The sequence below is a fragment of the Haemorhous mexicanus genome, chromosome 2 (genome assembly GCF_027477595.1).
Source record: "Haemorhous mexicanus isolate bHaeMex1 chromosome 2, bHaeMex1.pri, whole genome shotgun sequence".
NCBI lineage: Eukaryota > Metazoa > Chordata > Aves > Passeriformes > Fringillidae > Haemorhous > Haemorhous mexicanus.
In genome coordinates, this window is record NC_082342.1 from 111482226 (window position 1) to 111500512 (window position 18287).

At 40.7% G+C, this 18287-nt stretch overlaps 1 protein-coding gene across 13 annotated transcripts in view; it reads right to left on the reverse strand.

Moving 5' to 3' along the window:
* Positions 1-18287, reverse strand: part of DMD (dystrophin) — a 979946-nt gene that overhangs the window by 31495 nt on the left and 930164 nt on the right. For 9 of the 13 annotated variants that reach the window (XM_059839939.1, XM_059839938.1, XM_059839941.1 and 6 more), the window contains 6 exons: positions 14090-14256; positions 11901-12012; positions 6878-7014; positions 6060-6098; positions 1508-1573; positions 169-234 (listed from right to left, as the gene is read on the reverse strand). In XM_059839939.1, coding sequence (XP_059695922.1) covers positions 169-234; positions 1508-1573; positions 6060-6098; positions 6878-7014; positions 11901-12012; positions 14090-14256 — 587 coding nt within the window. The remainder of the gene's footprint in view (positions 1-168; positions 235-1507; positions 1574-6059; positions 6099-6877; positions 7015-11900; positions 12013-14089; positions 14257-18287) is intronic. The other 4 variants (XM_059839937.1, XM_059839947.1, XM_059839949.1 and 1 more) reach the window with 2 other exon arrangements.

The following is an 18287-nucleotide window of genomic DNA, read 5'->3' on the forward strand; positions in this document are numbered from 1 at the left end:
AGCTGTAAGCCATTAATCCAGACACTATGATACAAATTGAAAGGACATGAGCACATCATTACATTGAACCAGACATGGCCATGCAAATTCAGCACTACAAAACTCCACTACAAGTTATTACCCTTCCCAAGAAAATACATGTCAAAACCATGAAAACAGCCTACTTACATGCTCTCATTAGGTGAAATACTGTCATTTAGGTAAGAACCATTGGTGTTCTCCATTTCTGCTAGTCTGTGAAAAAATAAACAAGACTTATTAAAACCACTTATGTTTTTCAAAAACTTTGTTTGCTCTAACATTCTGGAAAGAATTAAAGAGCGTGATGTTTTTGATGAATTTGAAACTCAAATTAATTTACTCTTGCTGTTGATTACCAAAAGGTTTTGCAATAAGCTATCACAAAAGACTGTTTGCTTCAATGGCCTGGCTAAACTCACTTCTAAGTTTTCAGCCCTTCCTCTGAGGTTATATTCCAGCTTCTCTTGATTAATTAATTCCAAAATCAAAGAAAAGCCTTAAAATGCCAGGGGATTACACAAATTGCTTTGTACCTGGCAATGTCATTGTCCAAACTGTAACAATCAGTCATTTCTCATTAGTTTTCACACTCAGCCCCTCCTAAACATCCTGTGTAATTCAGAAACACCTCTCCTGATCAAGAGATACTAGAGGAGAGAAAGAGGCCAGAATAGCTATTTTTCAGTACCTCAACCCTTGAAAATTTACTTGCTTGGTGGAAAAACATTTTCACATTTGTGCAATTAATCCACTTTTTGATTCTTAGGAGCAGTATGAAAGCAGAGAATTGAACTAAAGCAGTGATATATCACTATTGTAATCCTCCAAATCAAGAAAAAAAATCCTGTTTGTGGCATTTCTTGAGGTGAGTTAACATTACAATGACACCTGAGATTCATATGACAGTTTGGAGGTTTCTGCTCTTCTCACTTGTACTATATCAGGGTCCATATTAAAAACTAAACCTCATGTAGAATCACAGAAGGGTTTGGGTTGGAAGGGGCTTTTAAAGGTCTCCAGTCCAACCCCTCTGCACTGAGCAGGGACATTTCAACTCAAACAGAGCCCCGTCCAGTCTGACCTTACACGTTTTCAGGGATGGGGCATCCACCACCTCTCTGGGCAACCTGCTCTCAGTGCTTCATCATCCTCATTGCAAAAATTCCTTCCTAACATCTAGTCTGAATCTGTCCTCTTTTAGTTTAAAACACTACCTCCAGTCCTATTGCCACAGGTCCTATTAAAACATCAGTGCCTGTGAGGACCCCAAGGGACCCAAAAACCAATTCTGACCACACAGGTGCTCTGGCATGCAAGTTAGGACAGGCTGGTTAACAGCAACCACAGATGATGTTCTTGCATCCCAGAGCCTGGAAAGCAAAACCCCAAATTTCATGTTTCTTTAAGAAGTGCTCAGGTAGCCTCTAGCTCTTCTTTTTAAGTAATTTTAGAGAAAGATCTGCCTAATGTCCAGCTGGTCTCATACCTGCTAGCATAATGTTCAATGCGTGAATGAGTATCATCGTGTGAGAGCTGAGGGGACGAGGCAGGCCTATAAGGCAGAAAACACTGATTAATCACAAACAATACCCCTTCAAAAGTAAAAAGACACTTAGCTATGCCTATATCCTCACATCTCCATGCCTTATGCCATGTTTGGTAAAAAGCAAGTCAGAACTCCAGGCGCTGTGTGTGCCTCCTCAAGCCATCGGTGCAATGTTTTGTGGTGCCACATTGGGCATTTCTGACCATTTGCAATCCGTCTGTTGCCATGACTCTTCTTCACACCAGCTCCCAGAGAAGCCTCTTCCAAAGGATTTAGAGAAGAGCTTTCACCCTAGTTTTCCCTTCACACCTGCCTCCTTCATTGGCATTTCTGCCTCACATGCAGCCCTGCACAGGCTGCCAGTGTCCTGCTGAAAACCTCTCCTCTGCCTCCCACCCTGCTCCAGTGCCTGCTTCCAGCACATCCCACTTAAAAGAGCCTTCAAAAACTATTCCATGAGCAGCTAGAAATAAATACAAGAAGCATAAAATGTCTGAAAGGAGCCTTTAATAACACACTGCAGACACTGATGATTTTGCCTAATGTCTTTCAAGAGTTGCAATCTCAATGGTAGGTCAGTGTGTTATACAGGGGGACACTAGGTTATGTTGGGTTTTCTGACAGGTGGCATGAGGTCCTCTTCAGTTTTCTGCTGATGAAAACAATTCATGGGACTTTTCTTGTCAATTAGAGTATTGTTTCTTATAGCCTCACCTCTGGAAAACATCAACATTAAATTATGTTGCCTATGCAGTTCAGACAGCACCCTTTGCTACCACATGGGATTTACCTAACCTACATTGAGAGGTGCCAGACTAACAAAAAGTCTGGCAGCTTCCCAAATTGAATGGCAATTTTATACTTTTGCTAAATTTCAACTGCCCTTTATTCCATCTCTGCTGACTCTCCTTCTGGAATTCCTGACTGAGGGAGGAATTTCTCCCCATTTTCAGTTGTTGGATACTGTGGCTCAGGCTGGGACTGCCCAGAAGTGATTGTATTGCATTGCACTAGCTGACAGGTTTTTACTGGTTATAAACCAAAACTGTAACAATCTTCTGGTTTGTAATGTTCCCATGTTAGGAATTTGAGAATCCTGCTGTAAATCTACTGGACTCCTCAGCTTTCAGATTTCTAATCAGCCTCCAAAGGGCTCTAGATTAGGATTCTTCTGAAATCATAGAGCTGTATGCTGGATACACAAAATTCATCATCATTAATATCTCTTCTCACAGAACAGCAAAGTTTTTCCTCTTTAAGACATAACAGGCCAGGTATAACAAATCTCATTTTGTCTTTGAAATGAACTTTGGCCTCTACTTTTACTCATCACATATTCAAGCATTACTACAGCACACCAGAGGAAAAATACTCAGTTCACAGAGTTCCTCAGTGCAGCAGCGATTCAGTGGATGGAGGAATTGTTTCTCTGTGACTCTATCCCATTCTGTGTGAAAATGTGCAGGGAGGGGAGGGGAAAAGGATGCAATTTCTTTAGAGCAGTGGATCATGGAGCAGGATAATGATGGTCTTCTGATAAACTGAAGTTACTCTCATTTTTTCTACTTTTCTATAATACAGCAGATGTCAAGCCGGTCTTAACTGGTACCACCAATGCAAGAAGAGGTCTTGTTTTCAACACACACACAATGTTGATGCTAGTACTGTGTATAGACTAGGAAATATGTGTTAAAAGTAGCTTCAGTTTTGAGCTGGATCATTCTCTAAGTGCCTCTCACCCTGACATTGCAAATGTGTTTGTACCAGTACAAAAGAAGGGACAGCACTTGGTTGGGACCTGCTGAGCAATGAGATGCCTCTTTTTGCAGTACTGCATGGCAAAAAGTCAGGCCTGACTGCATGAATATATCCTTGCTGTCTTGAAATTATGCTGCAACTTCAGAAGTGACCAAGTTGTGTAATGATATAAAAATATATATTTTTAAAAAGACAATATGGTGTTATGTAACTTGTTGGAGTTGATTCTGCCAGCTGCAAGCAAGGAGTAAGGCTGCAATTCCAGGTTTGTCTCTACTTCAGAACATACTGGAATGGAGAGATACCTCAAACAGCTTTTTAGAAGTTTGCTTAAGAAAGCAAACCTGCTAGAGAAGCAGAGCTTTGTGTTGAATTCAGCTGCTCAGAGGTACTTTTGCCAGTCTCTGAGTAAACTTGAGAATGATTGTGCTGTATTTTACATACTCTCAGTGACCGACCACCTGTGCTAGAGCTCACAGTCCTTCCTTTCTGAGCACACATACTCAGCACACCTAATCAGCTCAAACAGTCAGCAGGAAGGCTGAGTGACACAGCCAATATTTAGCCAAGATAACCATCCCTTTTACAAGGGCTCCACAGCTGCCTTGTTCAAGCTGGGGTCTGCAGGAGCAGCCTGGGAATTCTAGTCAAGTCAAGTGGTGACCAAGCGGCAAACACCACCTTCCTGCAATTCCCTGCACCCCTGGAGACCTGGCTGGCAGGATGAGGGTACTTTCCTTTGTTCAGCACTTTAGTTGATGCTTCCTGAAAGTGTAGAAACAAGTAAATTGTCTTTGTATCATTGTACCATCACAGTTCAAGTTAAATACACATACATTCTCACAGCTTGTGAACTGTCCCCTTAATGCCTGCCAAGCAGTGCATCTGGGCAAAATACTGGATAATAAGCAGTAAGAACCATTAACTTCCAACCAAAAAAAAAAAATCATCTGTTTATAAGCATGCTGGTGTCAGAACAGCACTACCATTGCTGAGTGCTGCCAGGTGATGCTTTTCTGAGGCACTTCAAGGATAACCAGAAAACTGGCCTAAGAGCACCAGAAAAAGGCATGAGTGTAGAAAACATGGGAAAGTTTTATGATAACTGGTTTGTCTGCTGAAGCTGGAATCACCCTGAAAGCAAGAAAAAGCTTTAAACCTGGGTAGCTCAGTAACTTGAATTGCAGGTCAAGTGCTATAGCATGAAGGAAAGAAATAAAGTTAGCAGAACAAAATTAAGGGCAATTCTTTCCAGCCACTAATAACTTCTTATTTTTCTGCTTCCTTGTCAGACCAGATGGAAGGATTATGCTCTGGAAGATACCTGAGTTAGTCTGACAAAAAGTGCAACCTCTCTGCACAAACCCTGCTCCTCAGTATTTCTCAAGTCTTCTCAAGCATTACATGTGAGTTAAACTCCCTGTAGTATACAACAGCAAACCTCTGGTGTGAAGCTATCAGTGTAGGCACACCACAATGTTACTACTATAAAAAACTAGAAAAGACCCTGTTATGACAGCTTAATTTCGTATCATGTCAGACACAGCAATGCATTCCACGTGATCCAAGCTTTCTTCAAATGTCACTTTTAACTTTGCAATTGTTCTGAAATATAATATAGATCCATAGTTGCATCTATAAAAGTGCATCCTCAAGCTCAAAGCCCCTCTATTTCAGTCTGCCTTCAGACTTTTGGCATTCTCTGTGGGTAAATTCTCAGCCACGATGTTTGCAGTATTAGATGTGCTTCCTGGTTGCTTAAAATTCCTAGAGGCAGAGCACTCCCCTTAGCTTCCCAAGGGTTTGTGCTCCCAATGAAAATTATAAATCAATATTCCAGTGTATACATTTCACTCTTGTTTATTCTACAAAAATTCAATTGAGGTGCAAGCCATATACATTTCACCATATAGAAATATAAAAAATCTATTTATTAGTTTCTCATTAGTTATCAATATGTGAATTAAAATTAATCCTTATTTGACATTATTCTAAAAGCATCTTTGTAACACTACAAGTAGCAAATGCCACAACAGTAAATATATATCGATCTTTAGTTTATGCTGAGGCTATTACTAGAACAGTAAGACAATGCATGTGCTGGAGTGGTGCAAGAATGAAAGTCTATTCCACAGCTGAAAACTTCTGCTTTTTTAACTTCTGAAAAAATACAGTAAACATTTCCCCATGTCAACCTGCCTTCACAAATCTGAATGTATCTAAAAGACTGCAATAAAATACCCAGTGAGCTCCGGATTAACTGGAGCACTCGAGCGTGCACGGTTGCACATAAAACCGAATTAGAGCTCTATCTGCAAAACTGTGTCATTCCTGAAACTGAATTAAATCCATATCAAGTTCAATCTCTGTCTTTCAAAAAGCATTTAGTATACATTCAGAGGGATCGACACTTATTCAGAAACACAGGCTTTTAAATGACAAACTTTGATAAGCATTAGTAGGTCTGCACGAAACCCCTGTTAATTCCAGGAAAAATACATACTCCAGAAAGAGTACACAGTACAAAATCCATGACTGCTGGAAATTCCAGGGTTTATCTCATTCTACTCATTTGGGATCAAAACATTCCTTCAGAGAGTGCATCAAAGGAAAAAACCATAAAGAAAGAAGGAAATGATCTCATGTAAAACTGAACAAAGAAATAAACAAAAAGAAAAAGCGAGGGAGCGCAGCAGCAGTAGCAGCAGCAGCACACTTCAGCAAAAGTACTCACGCAGAATCTACTGGCCAGAAGTTGATCAGAGTAACAGGACTGCAAGACAAAAAATGAGGAGGTGAAGAGAAAGGCAGAAGAAACTCAGCAGCAAAATAATTACAGAAAGTTTAAAAAAAAAAGGTCACAAAAACTAAAAAGCAGAAATCCAACAGACCAACATAAATGGCTGTGAAGAGCAACCAACCAAAAAGTGAGAAAAAAACCTTGAAATCTAAAATTTAAAAAGAGAAAGAGAAAGAGCGAGAACAAGCTGCGTGCAATTGCCATTAAACAACTGATTAAATGTGTAAAAAACCAAAGGGAACTGGGTTATGTCATTGATTTCTCCATGTGCATCACTACTGCTTTTTTTTTTCCATGAAGACATCAGTCATTTCGTAAGACTAAATTTATAGGCTGAGAAAAGAAGAAATCATCTAGGAAGGTCACAAACACGGAAGCCTTATTAAAAAAAATAAAACCAAGGAAAGATTCCCGAAAGATTTGGAAGAAAATAAAAATTTAATGAATGTATCATTAACCTCCAAATTGCACATCAAACTTAGAAGTCTGTAAGACTGCCAGTAAGACTGTGAGCATTTTTTTTTTTTTTTTGCTAACTGAAGCTGAAGTTCCTGTGTAAGGACAGGTGAAAGCAGATAAAGGCAATGGCAACTGGAAGCCCAGCTTGTGTTTTCCTGCCAGGCGAGGTAAACAGAAATGAAAGACATAAAGAGGCTTTATGCATTTCGGAAGTGAAAGGAGTTGGCACCAGCTGGGGAGCTCAAATAGTGTACCAAATGAATTGCTGCTTAAGATACTTCAGAGCTACTCACGTTTCCATGTTGTCTCCCTCCAAGACAGTCTGCACAGGCAGGTAGCCCATTCGTGGGTGCTTTGCAAAATATCTTTTTGTTCGAAATTTGTTTTTTAGTACCTTGGCAAAGTCACGGACATCTTCTCCTGAAGTTGTCTGAAAGCCACAAATCACAATGAAATAATCTTTCATGAGGTTGTCACTGTTTTTCAATTGCCTCTTCCTTTGCTGGGTCACTTGGAAGAGCTGTGATCACACCAAGCAGAGCTGTCAGCAGCTTGAGCCCCGGAACAGCAAATTTTATTTGTCCATCACTGTCACCTTACAATGCACTACACAGACACTGCTAGTGGGGAGGAAGGAGGGAAAGAAAAGAGTTTCAAAACCCTGACAGGCTCATGCCTCACCTCAGGTGATGTCAAGAAGACAACCAATAATTAGACAATAATTTGTCATTTCCTCACCTGGCTGTGTGGGGGTCTCTCTGCCTACTTTTGGTTCAGCACTAAAATGGAGTGCACATAGTGGAGGACACACAGCCTGGGTGTGTCCAGCTGGGTGCTTCACTGTCTGGATCCTAACTCTTACCACGCACTTGGCATTTCCATCTCATGGACTTGTCAGTCTATGAAAGTCTCTAGGTACCTTTTCTTTACAGTTTCCCTCCTCAGCCTTCTGTGCCATTAGTATTTTGTCCAAAGGGAAACAAAAAGAAGGTGAGAGCTGCTTAAAGCTCTCAGATCAGTTATTTCTTCCTGCACCTGTCCAATGTGAAACTAGCAGGCACTTAAGATAAATACTCCAAGGAGAGAACAATTTGCATGAAGTTTTCTGCTCCCTTGCCTGCAGCAGGCTTCCCTCGCTGCTGTAGAGACCAGCAGAGGAGCACAGCACAGATTTAAAAATACCAGAAAGAGTCAAGAAGAGTCTCAAGGATGTCTGCTGTGAAGATGCAAGACTTACTGAGAGCCTGACAAAGAATCAGGCTATTTTCTGATGAATTTTAATGTTAGACTTCAATTACTTCAGTCAGGCTGCACTCCCTTCTCTGAACCTTGCAGAAACACTAGACCCTGAAGTACTGATCTTTTACAGTAAATTAAGTTCCTCCTGACCCACATAACAATATTGCTTCTCCAATCTATCTAATTTAAAAGAAAGAAATCAGGGAAAAGTTAATCTTTCTGACATTTTTATTGAGTTCTGTGCCTTCTGCATAGAGGGTAAGGATGTGCTGAACCTATCAGTTAAGCCAACCTTCAGAGAGCTGCTCAAACATAGATAGGCAGATTTTTAAAGGGTAGAAAAATTAAGGATGCCCTGAAAAAATATCTGCAGAAAGACTGAAAAGTATTAATAGAAAAGGCAAATATTATCCCTGTACATATGACACCTATGAGCTTCATGTAAAGCTGGAAAGAGTTTTGCTCCCTTTCTGGTCAGTCTGCTCTGGCAGGAAAATTCAGTGTAAGCAATGACTGGCAGAGAAGTGACACAGCAGAACCTATGATCCAGTACTGCAGCATCTGTATTTTCATGAAAGTGAGATAATATTTGGTAATATTAAGTATCCCTTCCTTAATTAATCGGAAGTAAAGACATTTGGGGAGAAGGGAGGGGTGAAGTGTGCCCAGACCACCCAGAGGACTCCAGAAAGGAGATTTATTGAGGTGGCTCCCTGCCCATGCCCCCGGAGGAGGGAATTCCCTCTGCTGAATTCCATCTGCACTGCCTGCCAGGAGAGCTCTTAACCAGCTTGTCATCAAGCGAGCACACAGAGCACATCTGCTGGAAACACCGAAAAACTTTAAATATTTAATCTTGGTACAAATAGACTAAGCACAGCTTTCTGTCCAGTTGTTCACCTGTGCCATTTATAACCATTTATTAATGCCCTGTCTATTTCTGATGTTGAGAACACTTTCTATTTGACTGTAATTTGGATTAAGTGCTTTGAGGTATTAGAAATGAAACATTCTTTGCTTCAGCCTCCCTGGGACTGTTCTCCCCCTCTCTCCCCTGAACCTTTTCCATGACAACCAAAGAGCAAAATGCTGTGTTTGCACAGAAACATCCCAATCTAGCTGGTACCACAAGAATCCTGAGAAGAAAATATATCTTCTAGTGACAACCGAAAGCATCAGGCACCTCTCATACAATCCAACTGCTATTTAAAAAATGTTCAAGGAGCACAAGAAAGGCAAAGAAAATTTGATTATTACAAGGAAAAAATGATAAACTGAGGCTATTTTCAGCCAAACCTTCTGATTTACTCCACAGATGTTTTATTATATATGATCTTCTGAGTAAAATCATCCAGACCAAAATTCCCAGCAGAACTGGTTTATGAGGAAGAAACAGTGGAGTTTCAGCATCCCAGCTCTTAAGTCAAAGGAACATATAGGCAGATGGGTTGAGCATGTCCCAAAACTATTCTGAAACCAAAGTATTTAATCAGAAATAGTTCTTTTTATTCACATAGGAATAGCTTTACCACCAGCTGACTTTTCCCATTTTGGTTTAAGAAAGTGCCTTGCCAACCCCCCTCCCCAGACCTCAGCCCCGAGTGGAAACCCTGGATGCAGACAGGTCTATCAGTTTGACACACTTCCTTCCAATGAGGTGTTTTTTATGTTCGTGTGTCACTGTTCATTAAACCCTAACAGAAAAATCATCCTGCATTTACATCTCAGTCTATAAATTGTCTTCTATGCTTTGTTTGAAAACTCTTTAAAAGTCCTATCTCTTTGGACAATAAATTGAGATGTGTTGCTTTCAGGAATAATTGTAGCAATTTTTCTGTCCAAATGAAAACCAAGCAACTGCCTTGCCCTTATTCTGACTCAGCTTTTTGCAAGAGAGGGAACATTATCACATCCCTCAGGTATTTAGCGTGAGTTCTCAAAACCCCCTTAAGCAGAATTAAAGACTGCAGTGCTCAAAAATTTCTTGATACTAAGAGGGAGGGAGAATAAAAATATCAGAACACTTTGGTGTGCACATTGAATTATTGCAAAGATATTACCAAAGAAGGCATCACATGTCCTGCGTCTGCCAAAACTCATTTTAAGGTGAAAATTAGTGTGGAGGAAGAATAATAAATGCTCTGCCACCTGCATACTCTTTTTCATTCATTTAGTAAACAATTACAAACTAGATAAAGCTTCAGTGGCTGTTCAGTCCCTCAGTACTTGGGTAAATTTTTTGTAATAGCAGCAACACAAAAAAGCGTGGGGCTTGCTGTGTGTCACATTCGCTTCCCTCCACCCCAGCTAATCCCCCTCTGATTCAGCTGGCTGCTTGTGCAGCCAGGCACGGCACATTAGCACGGGTTGCTGGAGTTCAGGGAAAAATCCACTGGCTGTGAATGGTTCTTTATTCTGATCCAGCAGGCTGGATGTGGTGGCAGGTTTTCTGTGCACCACCACGTTCACCTCTTGGTAATCTATTTTCAGGGGCAACACAAACCTGCTGGACACAGCACTGCAATGAGTTGCTGCAGGCTGGGGGTGCACCTCCTAATCCCTTTTTATTTCTCTTTCCACAAAACACATCAAAAGGGTAAGAAAATGGTTGGAAGATACTGGTTGGTATCACTCACAAATCTCCCACGTTGTTTCTTAGCAAGAATAAGAGTGGCAAAGTTCAAAGCAAAGCTGCAGTCCATCAGGAAGGAGGGGTTCAGCCAGAGGTGGAAAGAAAGCTCCCAGGGAGTTGGTCTCTCACTCACTCACCCTGCCTACGACTCAGATCACGAGATTCTGCTCTAGGAATGCCTGCAATGGAGAAGTCTGTTCAGACCTGCCCAGGCAGAGCCAGCAATTCCCTCTGACTGGTGCAGCAGTTCAGGCAAATTGCCCTTCCAGCAACCTCAGTCCCTGGGGGACAGCGCTGAAAACCACAGCCAACGAACACAGGCAAGGAGCCAGCAAATGTGCATAGGCTGCCACTGCAGGGATTCCCAGGAAACACTGCCATTGAAGGGTAAAAGTGGATAGATAATGCAAGTAACTACCTGTAAGTTAAAACTAACAAAAATTCTGGGCTTGCTTTACTATAATATTTTAGGGGCATACATTTTTTTCTCTTTTTTTTAGGTCTCTGAGAAAAGCTGAGCGTCTTAGCTTCATTTTGGCCATGGATGAAGCTTTTTGCTTGGATGAAGATTTAAAGACTGTTCATGTAATTTTATGAGGCTAGCCCAAGTATAATTTTGATGCTTTATTTTCACCATTTATGACTACCAGCAGATGAAAGACTAGGAATAATCCTATTTCACCAGGAAATTTGAGAGCACCTCTCACTGATGCCCCTTTGCACCGGTCCTGAGAGGCCAAAAAAGGAGCACATTGAGAGAGAAATGCAGAATTTCCCTTGCCAGCTGTCAGGTATGAAAGAAGCATTTATGCAAAACCAATCCTTTTGGGAGCTGTGAAAGAAGGGTGAAGACCCTCACCAGACCATCACTGCAGCATGCTGTGCTGAATGGCCTGGCTTCCCCCCTTCAGAAATGAAATCTACCTTGCAACCATGAGAACTTCCCTGGCATTTTATACCATCAAGTGATCAGACAACACAAAGGTACCATGAAATACCAAAGAACTTAAAAATGAAACCATAGTGTAGTGGGAGAAAGCAAGTGAAGTGGCAACTTGATGAGGAAAGGAGGAAAAAAACCACACACTGATATGGAGACAACCTTGGGACCCAAGATATGAATGAGTATTTGTAAAATCATGTGATTCCAGGAGGATCCATAAAGTGAGCTATGACACCGAACATGGAACAAGTCATCAGCACACACCAGCAACAATACATTATGACATGGAATTGTGCAAACAATGAACTTCAGTTTACTTCAAACCATTGGAGCATCCTTGACTAAGCAACAAAATTGCTGGCATGTACACTATATAAAATGGGATTTAATTATGGAGGAGGGAAGAAAAGCAGTCCTAATGCTTCATCACCTTGCAAAGGAAAGGAAGTTTTTACTTTCTACATAAGAAGGGACAGTAAGGGTCAGTAAAAGAGCTACTTACTGGTGTGCAGTATTCCACCATGGGATAGTGCATTTTGTGACCTTTAGCAACACGGCCAGAGAAGAAGCAACTTTGGCAGATGTCATAGTTAAAGTGCTTTAAACTTCTGTACCTAAAAGAGGATAAAAAAAAAATTCACAGCTTCAGAGCTTTGTGTGTGACTGCTTCATATCAGCCCATCAAGTTTGCTGTGTTAGTAAATTCTCTTCTGTGACATGTCACACAGTGTGCAATGCCCAGCAATGCTCCTCTGCCCTGAGGGACAGGTACTGCTGCCTCAGATGTTTGTCATAGATCTAATCTTCAAAAAAATTTCTAATATTGGGCAACAGTGAAGATTTCTGCACATTCACTCACCTTTAACATATGAAAAACACTACCACACTTGTTATTTCTATGACACTAACTTCAGATCTTTTGCTCTTCATCATGATTCCTAAAATAGAATGTCCTCCAGGAGGAAAATTCAAGAAAGTAATGCCCTCTCAGTAAGTCACGCTGGCAACCCCCTCATGTCCTTCCTAGCACCTCTATAAAAACAATTTTCCTGCAGAGCATTCCATCCATGCAAAACTCCAAATGCACTTTTGGGCCATTATTTAATCTCATCAGCTCTATGAGGCAGCTAACTGTTGTATCTGCTGTGCTGAAGTGGTTGAAAGAGCCGGAGGCATAAGGGTTGTCTTGTTCCAAATACACGGAGCAGCTCAGCCACAACGACCTCAAAAGAACATTGTTTTACATCAACTGGGGGCACAGTATTAGCTTTCTCAAAGCCTTCCAATACAGTATCTTTTTGTCAAGTGTGTACACAGGGTTTCAATGACTTGCAAAGACAGAGAAAAAAAATCTGTGACAGACAGATTCTACTATCATGATAATAGATTTGTTATATAAATTTAAGAGACAGATGACATCAGTCAAGTAAAATTAGACACAAACACAGAGCTCCAGTGTCTGCTTCCCAAGTTCTCAGTGCTTACAACAGACTATCCATTCACTTGCCATCCTTTGATATTTCCAAGGGCTGCACTTTTCAATTCCACCTACTTGTCTTTGGCTGGTTTATACAAAACTGTGTAAGTAATACAGTAGTTAATAAACTGCATCTGGGAATGGGAAAATTAGACTTTGTGGATGTGCTGAATTACTCACATCCAATCCATAGGTCTTCCTCATTAATATTTATCACTTCCCAGTTCAGATATTAATGGGGAATAAAAAGCAAAAGAAAAGAATTTTGACTATTAGAGCAACAGCCTCAGATTCAAAACAAAGCAATAAACACCTTCTAAATTTTCCCCATTTCCCACTGCCTGTGAAATTGTAGCAGAAAGCACTGCCCCACTACATGCATAAAAGCTACATTCATCTGCTCCCAGGTTAGAACAAAATGATGGCTTTTTTGTGTAGCACTGCTTGCTGCTGTTATCTATCTGGGTTTTAGACACAAAATTACAGAAAGCTCTTTGTAAACAAGACGATAACATAGAAGGAGAAATGCCAATGGTAAAAGAAGACTGTGTGTAAAAAGGGCAGAAACCATACAAAGCAGCTACTGCAAAGCAAAGTGATAACACAAGTCTAGGCATAATTGAAAGTGAGTATTTACTTAGCCCTTAAGTGGCTTCTCAACAGGCACACCAACACACAGCCATTTTACAACACAGTGACTTATTCATTGCCATAGTAACCACGCTGTCAATCCAGATGTTTAAATAGACCAGCAGCATTTCCCCCACTCCAGGTTAATGTTCCACCAACATTCTTTCGCAGAGAAATGCACATGTAGCTTTTACATGCCTGAGAATTCTCAAGGCACTTCCTTGCTCTATGCTATGACAGAAAGCAATTCATTAGGATCCAATTCAGAAAATGCAACTGCATAGGACACACTGAATGTAAGGCAAATTGTGTTAGTTGTGCAATCCAACAATGCTTTTGTTGAGGCATGGAAAGACTGCGACACAGAGGAAGTGCCACATTTTAACTGAGAGATGACTATTGTTCTCTTCAAGTCTCACAGCACTACACCCACTAGGTGCCACTCTCCCTCGTGTCCCCATCACAATAATTTTTTCCAAGAACAAAATGCTTTTTAAAAGAAGCTCCTGATTTGCCTGGAATCAGGCAGAACTCTTGATTCACCAAGCAGAAGCACACTTGGCTGAAAGGAAGAGAGTTTGTACCTGAATCCAATAATGGGGCACTCCTTACAGATGTTACACTTGGCTTGGTGCTTGGCAGTCTCAGCAGCAGCCACCCTGTGCAGGACAGGCAGCCACACCATGGACTGTGGCTCCAGCCTCATCCAGTCCAGGAAAAGGGCTGCTTCGATCTCTGGTTTGTTGTTGGCCTGAAACACAAGGGGAAAAATGACAGGGGCTGAGCACAACTGATCTGTCGACTCACCAGCTAACTAACAGTTCAAGCTGTTCTTGTCAACTCCATATCTCTTCCAGGAATATACCTCCAGATTTTCTCCCAACTACTCATTAAAAAAAAAAAAAAATTAAAAAAATCCCCAGGATCCTGCCTTCAAGCCAGGAACTGAAAAGCATTATTAATATTTCAAATCTCTCTTTCTCTTATTCTCTCCATTACAATAGACAGCACTACCATGTACTTTGTCACAGAGAAAATCATCCACTTACAGGATCACCTTTGATGCCTGATCTCACATTCTCTGTCTCTCTTATCTGAGACCGTATAGCACTGCTTCTCACCTATTTTAAAAACTGTTATCCAAGCCCTAAAAATTGCATGTCTTTTGATCAAAATTCCTTTCTCCTCAACATCTTTCATTATCACACTGACCTTTCTTCATAATGCACACATAAGGAAATCATTCAAATCTCTCTGAAGCCTGTTGTTGAACATGTAAACCCTCTTTCTCCTTAAATGCCTCAAACCACCTCTTCTTTAAATTTCCAATCGCTGACTGCAAACACAAAATAGTTCTGTCCCACAAAACAACATTCTCAGTTTCCATTACATCCCACACCCATCTCTTTGCCAACAGCAGAAGAGCCAATGAACACTTCACAGAAAATCCATTCCTCTGGTGCCTTCCTATCCCATCCCATCCCATCCCATCCCATCCCATCCCATCCCATCCCATCCCATCCCATCCCATCCCATCCCATCCCATCCCATCCCATCCCATCCCATCCCAACCAGTGTGACATTTCAGGTATCTCTTCCATGGTAACTTCAAGGCAGCTCAGCCAGAGCCAAATCCCATTGTGTTAGGCACCATGCACCCCCAAAAAAATGATCTATCATCCCTACCCAGGGCACCCACAGTATGGAAAAAGAAAACAAAGAGATAAAACCCACAAGGAAACAGTGGTGATCTGTGTGCATGGGTAGAGGTCACACTGTACCAGCAGGCTGGACACTGCAAACAGGGCAGAACAAAGGCAAGGAGCATCAAAAGGGATTTAAAGGAAAAGAGTGCAATGATGGAGTTAGTGTTTACAGGAAACAGCCCTCTGTCAAGCAGGGTGTCATGAAGCCTGCACAAAACTGCTACCTGAGAAGCTGGGAGATGGTTCCAGTGCTGAAAGTGAGGTGATAGATCAGGTGGAAACCTCAAGGGGCTCTGGTGGGGAGGTGGGAGAAGGGAGGATATGTCCATACAGGGAACAGCCCAAGTGATGAAGAGGGATAACATCATGCTCTGTTTCTCTAAACCATCACTACATGCTAATTCCAATTCCTCAAGACATTTCCTTCCATGCTCCCCACAGCAACAGCATATTTATGGTCTGAATATATTTAAATCCTCTGTTTTCTTTTTTCTCTATGCTTTCAAATACAGCTCTCAGTGGGCCAGTCTTTTATATTTTAAACTTCACAAAGCTGACTGTCTTCCTTTGTGGTTCCAAACCTATTTGAAGCACTTAAATAAATAATAAGCATTAATGTATCATGTACATGGACCAAGATGAACAGGGGATTGAGTGCTGAGGATTTTTATGCTTGCTTTCAGTTACTTGTCCAGTTTCTCATGAAATTTGAGTTTAGTATAATCTAGCTAATACCTTATTGAACTAAAAATGCTAGCAATAACTTTCAAGAAAAAAATACCCCAACAGATCTGCAGGAGAGAGAGCTATAGGGAAAACCAATTAGCTGTTGTTTTGTTTTGTGTTTTCTTTTAAATCTAACAGTGTTTATAACCTTGACAAACAAATTAACTGATCAATATTTGAAGGCTAAGAAAAATGCAGTCTCCCAGACAGAACCGCACAAAAAAGATGTGAAATACAAGCCCTGTAATATGCCCTGAATAATGAATTGCATTAAAATTGACTTAAAATGCTGTTGCAATACTTTAGTTAATCAGAAACAAAGATTCTTGGTCAGAGCTTCCTTCTTAAGGTGCTCGTTTGGGAAATCATCCAACGACTCCTATCACTACACTTGGGATCCATAGACATGGACTTCTAGTACAGTCAAAAACATTCTTTTTTTGGATGTTTGGGGTAAAAACATCAAATCAGAATACATCTACAATTATTCAGATAAAGACCTTCACAATTTGATGGTCATCGAAGGGTTATATTAAATAGAATATGCACTAAAACACTTCTGAAGTTTTCTGCATTAAGCCCTAGCTCTCTGTTTTTTCACACAGCTGCAGAATTTAGGAAGGCCCCCCCACCCAAATAAAGAGAAAATCAAAAGCACAGTAAAATCCAGTCAACGCTGGCAAAAGGATTTGTTCAGAACAGTGAATACTGCCTTCTGCCACAGTACATCAGTGAATTCAGTCGAATTAAATTAATTTTGGAACTCCTAAGTGAAAGGCATGCTTCTAAAATATGACCATCTATATTTTCAGCTGGAAGGCAGGGCAACAAAAGGGCAGGGGAGAGGCTTTCTGTGACTCACTCAGGGACCCAGCTTTAGCCAGCAACTACACTGGCAAACCATAACCCTGCCCAGCAGACTGCACTTTCTATACAGAGGTCCTCTAAGCCTCAAAAAAAAAAAAAAATTAAAAAAATTAAGAGGATCTCTTTAATATACCATTGCTAATACAGAAACATGAGGTGTACAGAAATGCTGCAGTGCAAGCTGCAGTCAGAATAAGAATGAGCCGCTCAAAGTGCTGCTCTCCACTTGTAGCTGCTTTAAATTTGCAGGGAAAATGCTGCAGCAATGAAAGACTTTCTGTTAACACCCTAGATCTATTTTAATTTTGCAGTCACTGTCAATTGCCAGCAGTCCCAATAGCTGCCTAGGCAGAGCTCCCTATGGCAGCTGTACAAAACCTGGGCTCAGAGAGATTAGGTGCATTAAAATGTATCAGAACTGGTTCTGAATTATATTACATGAAGATTTAAAGCCACGTGGAGAAAAGCTGGTCAGGGTCAGACAGTATAGGACAGACAGTTCTCAACTGTCTCCTGAGCTGCTATTACAATTTTTAAAATAATCTCTAAATCCAGTAAGGCAGCAGCTGAAGATTTTACATACGGGAAAAAGGCTGAATTCATACAGTTCATATCTGAAGCAACAAGATCAAGCTGTAAAGAATATTAATGGTTCTTCTCTTGAACACATTTCTGTGCAACTCACAATTTTTATGGTAATAACAGAGTGAATCATAAAGTAAAATTCATTAAGGCCTTTCCAGCTTACAAGTAACAATTTGTTATGGAGGACATTCAAATTCATTATGCTCCAGACATCTGTTTTTCAGTATTTATTTTGCAGAAACAATGGTGAAATAGGAAGTTGGGTGGTGCTAGCATCTTTATGCAATACTTGGGAGATGAGTTTTTTGTTCTTCCCTCCCTCTCTCTTCCTCTAGCTAGTAGCTGAAAAAATATCCTATGATATATTAACTTTGTCTGTCCATAATAGGAAATATGCTACAAAATACAGTTGGGATTTTTCATGAACAATGTGGTATGCTTTTAGACTGAGTCAGATAATACAGCAGAAATTTCTGATAACATTTTATGATTAGCTATATTCTGCTTATGTGCAGTGTAGGAAATTGCCTGGAAATAAATTAACATTGTTAATTGAATGGTGTTTTACACCCTGGGTGGAAAGCTTTATATTAGCAAATACTATTTTGGATGAACAGAACTAACGGATGGGATTCTTATGACTTGTTAAAGTCTGAAAATGCAGAGAAGCCAGTAACAGCAACCCTGTCTCCCCAGACCTAATCCTGCTCACCCTCATCTTTCCCTCCTGCATTACACTTGATTGCATTGGCAGCCAATGTTTTTAGTGGTGTGGCAAAGAATAATAAAATAAAATAACATGAATCCAGAAGTGAATTAGTGTAGTTTTATATCATCCACACTTGAACAGCATCTTCCTGGTCCCCACCCCTTAAACCATTTTAAAATAGCTTTTGAA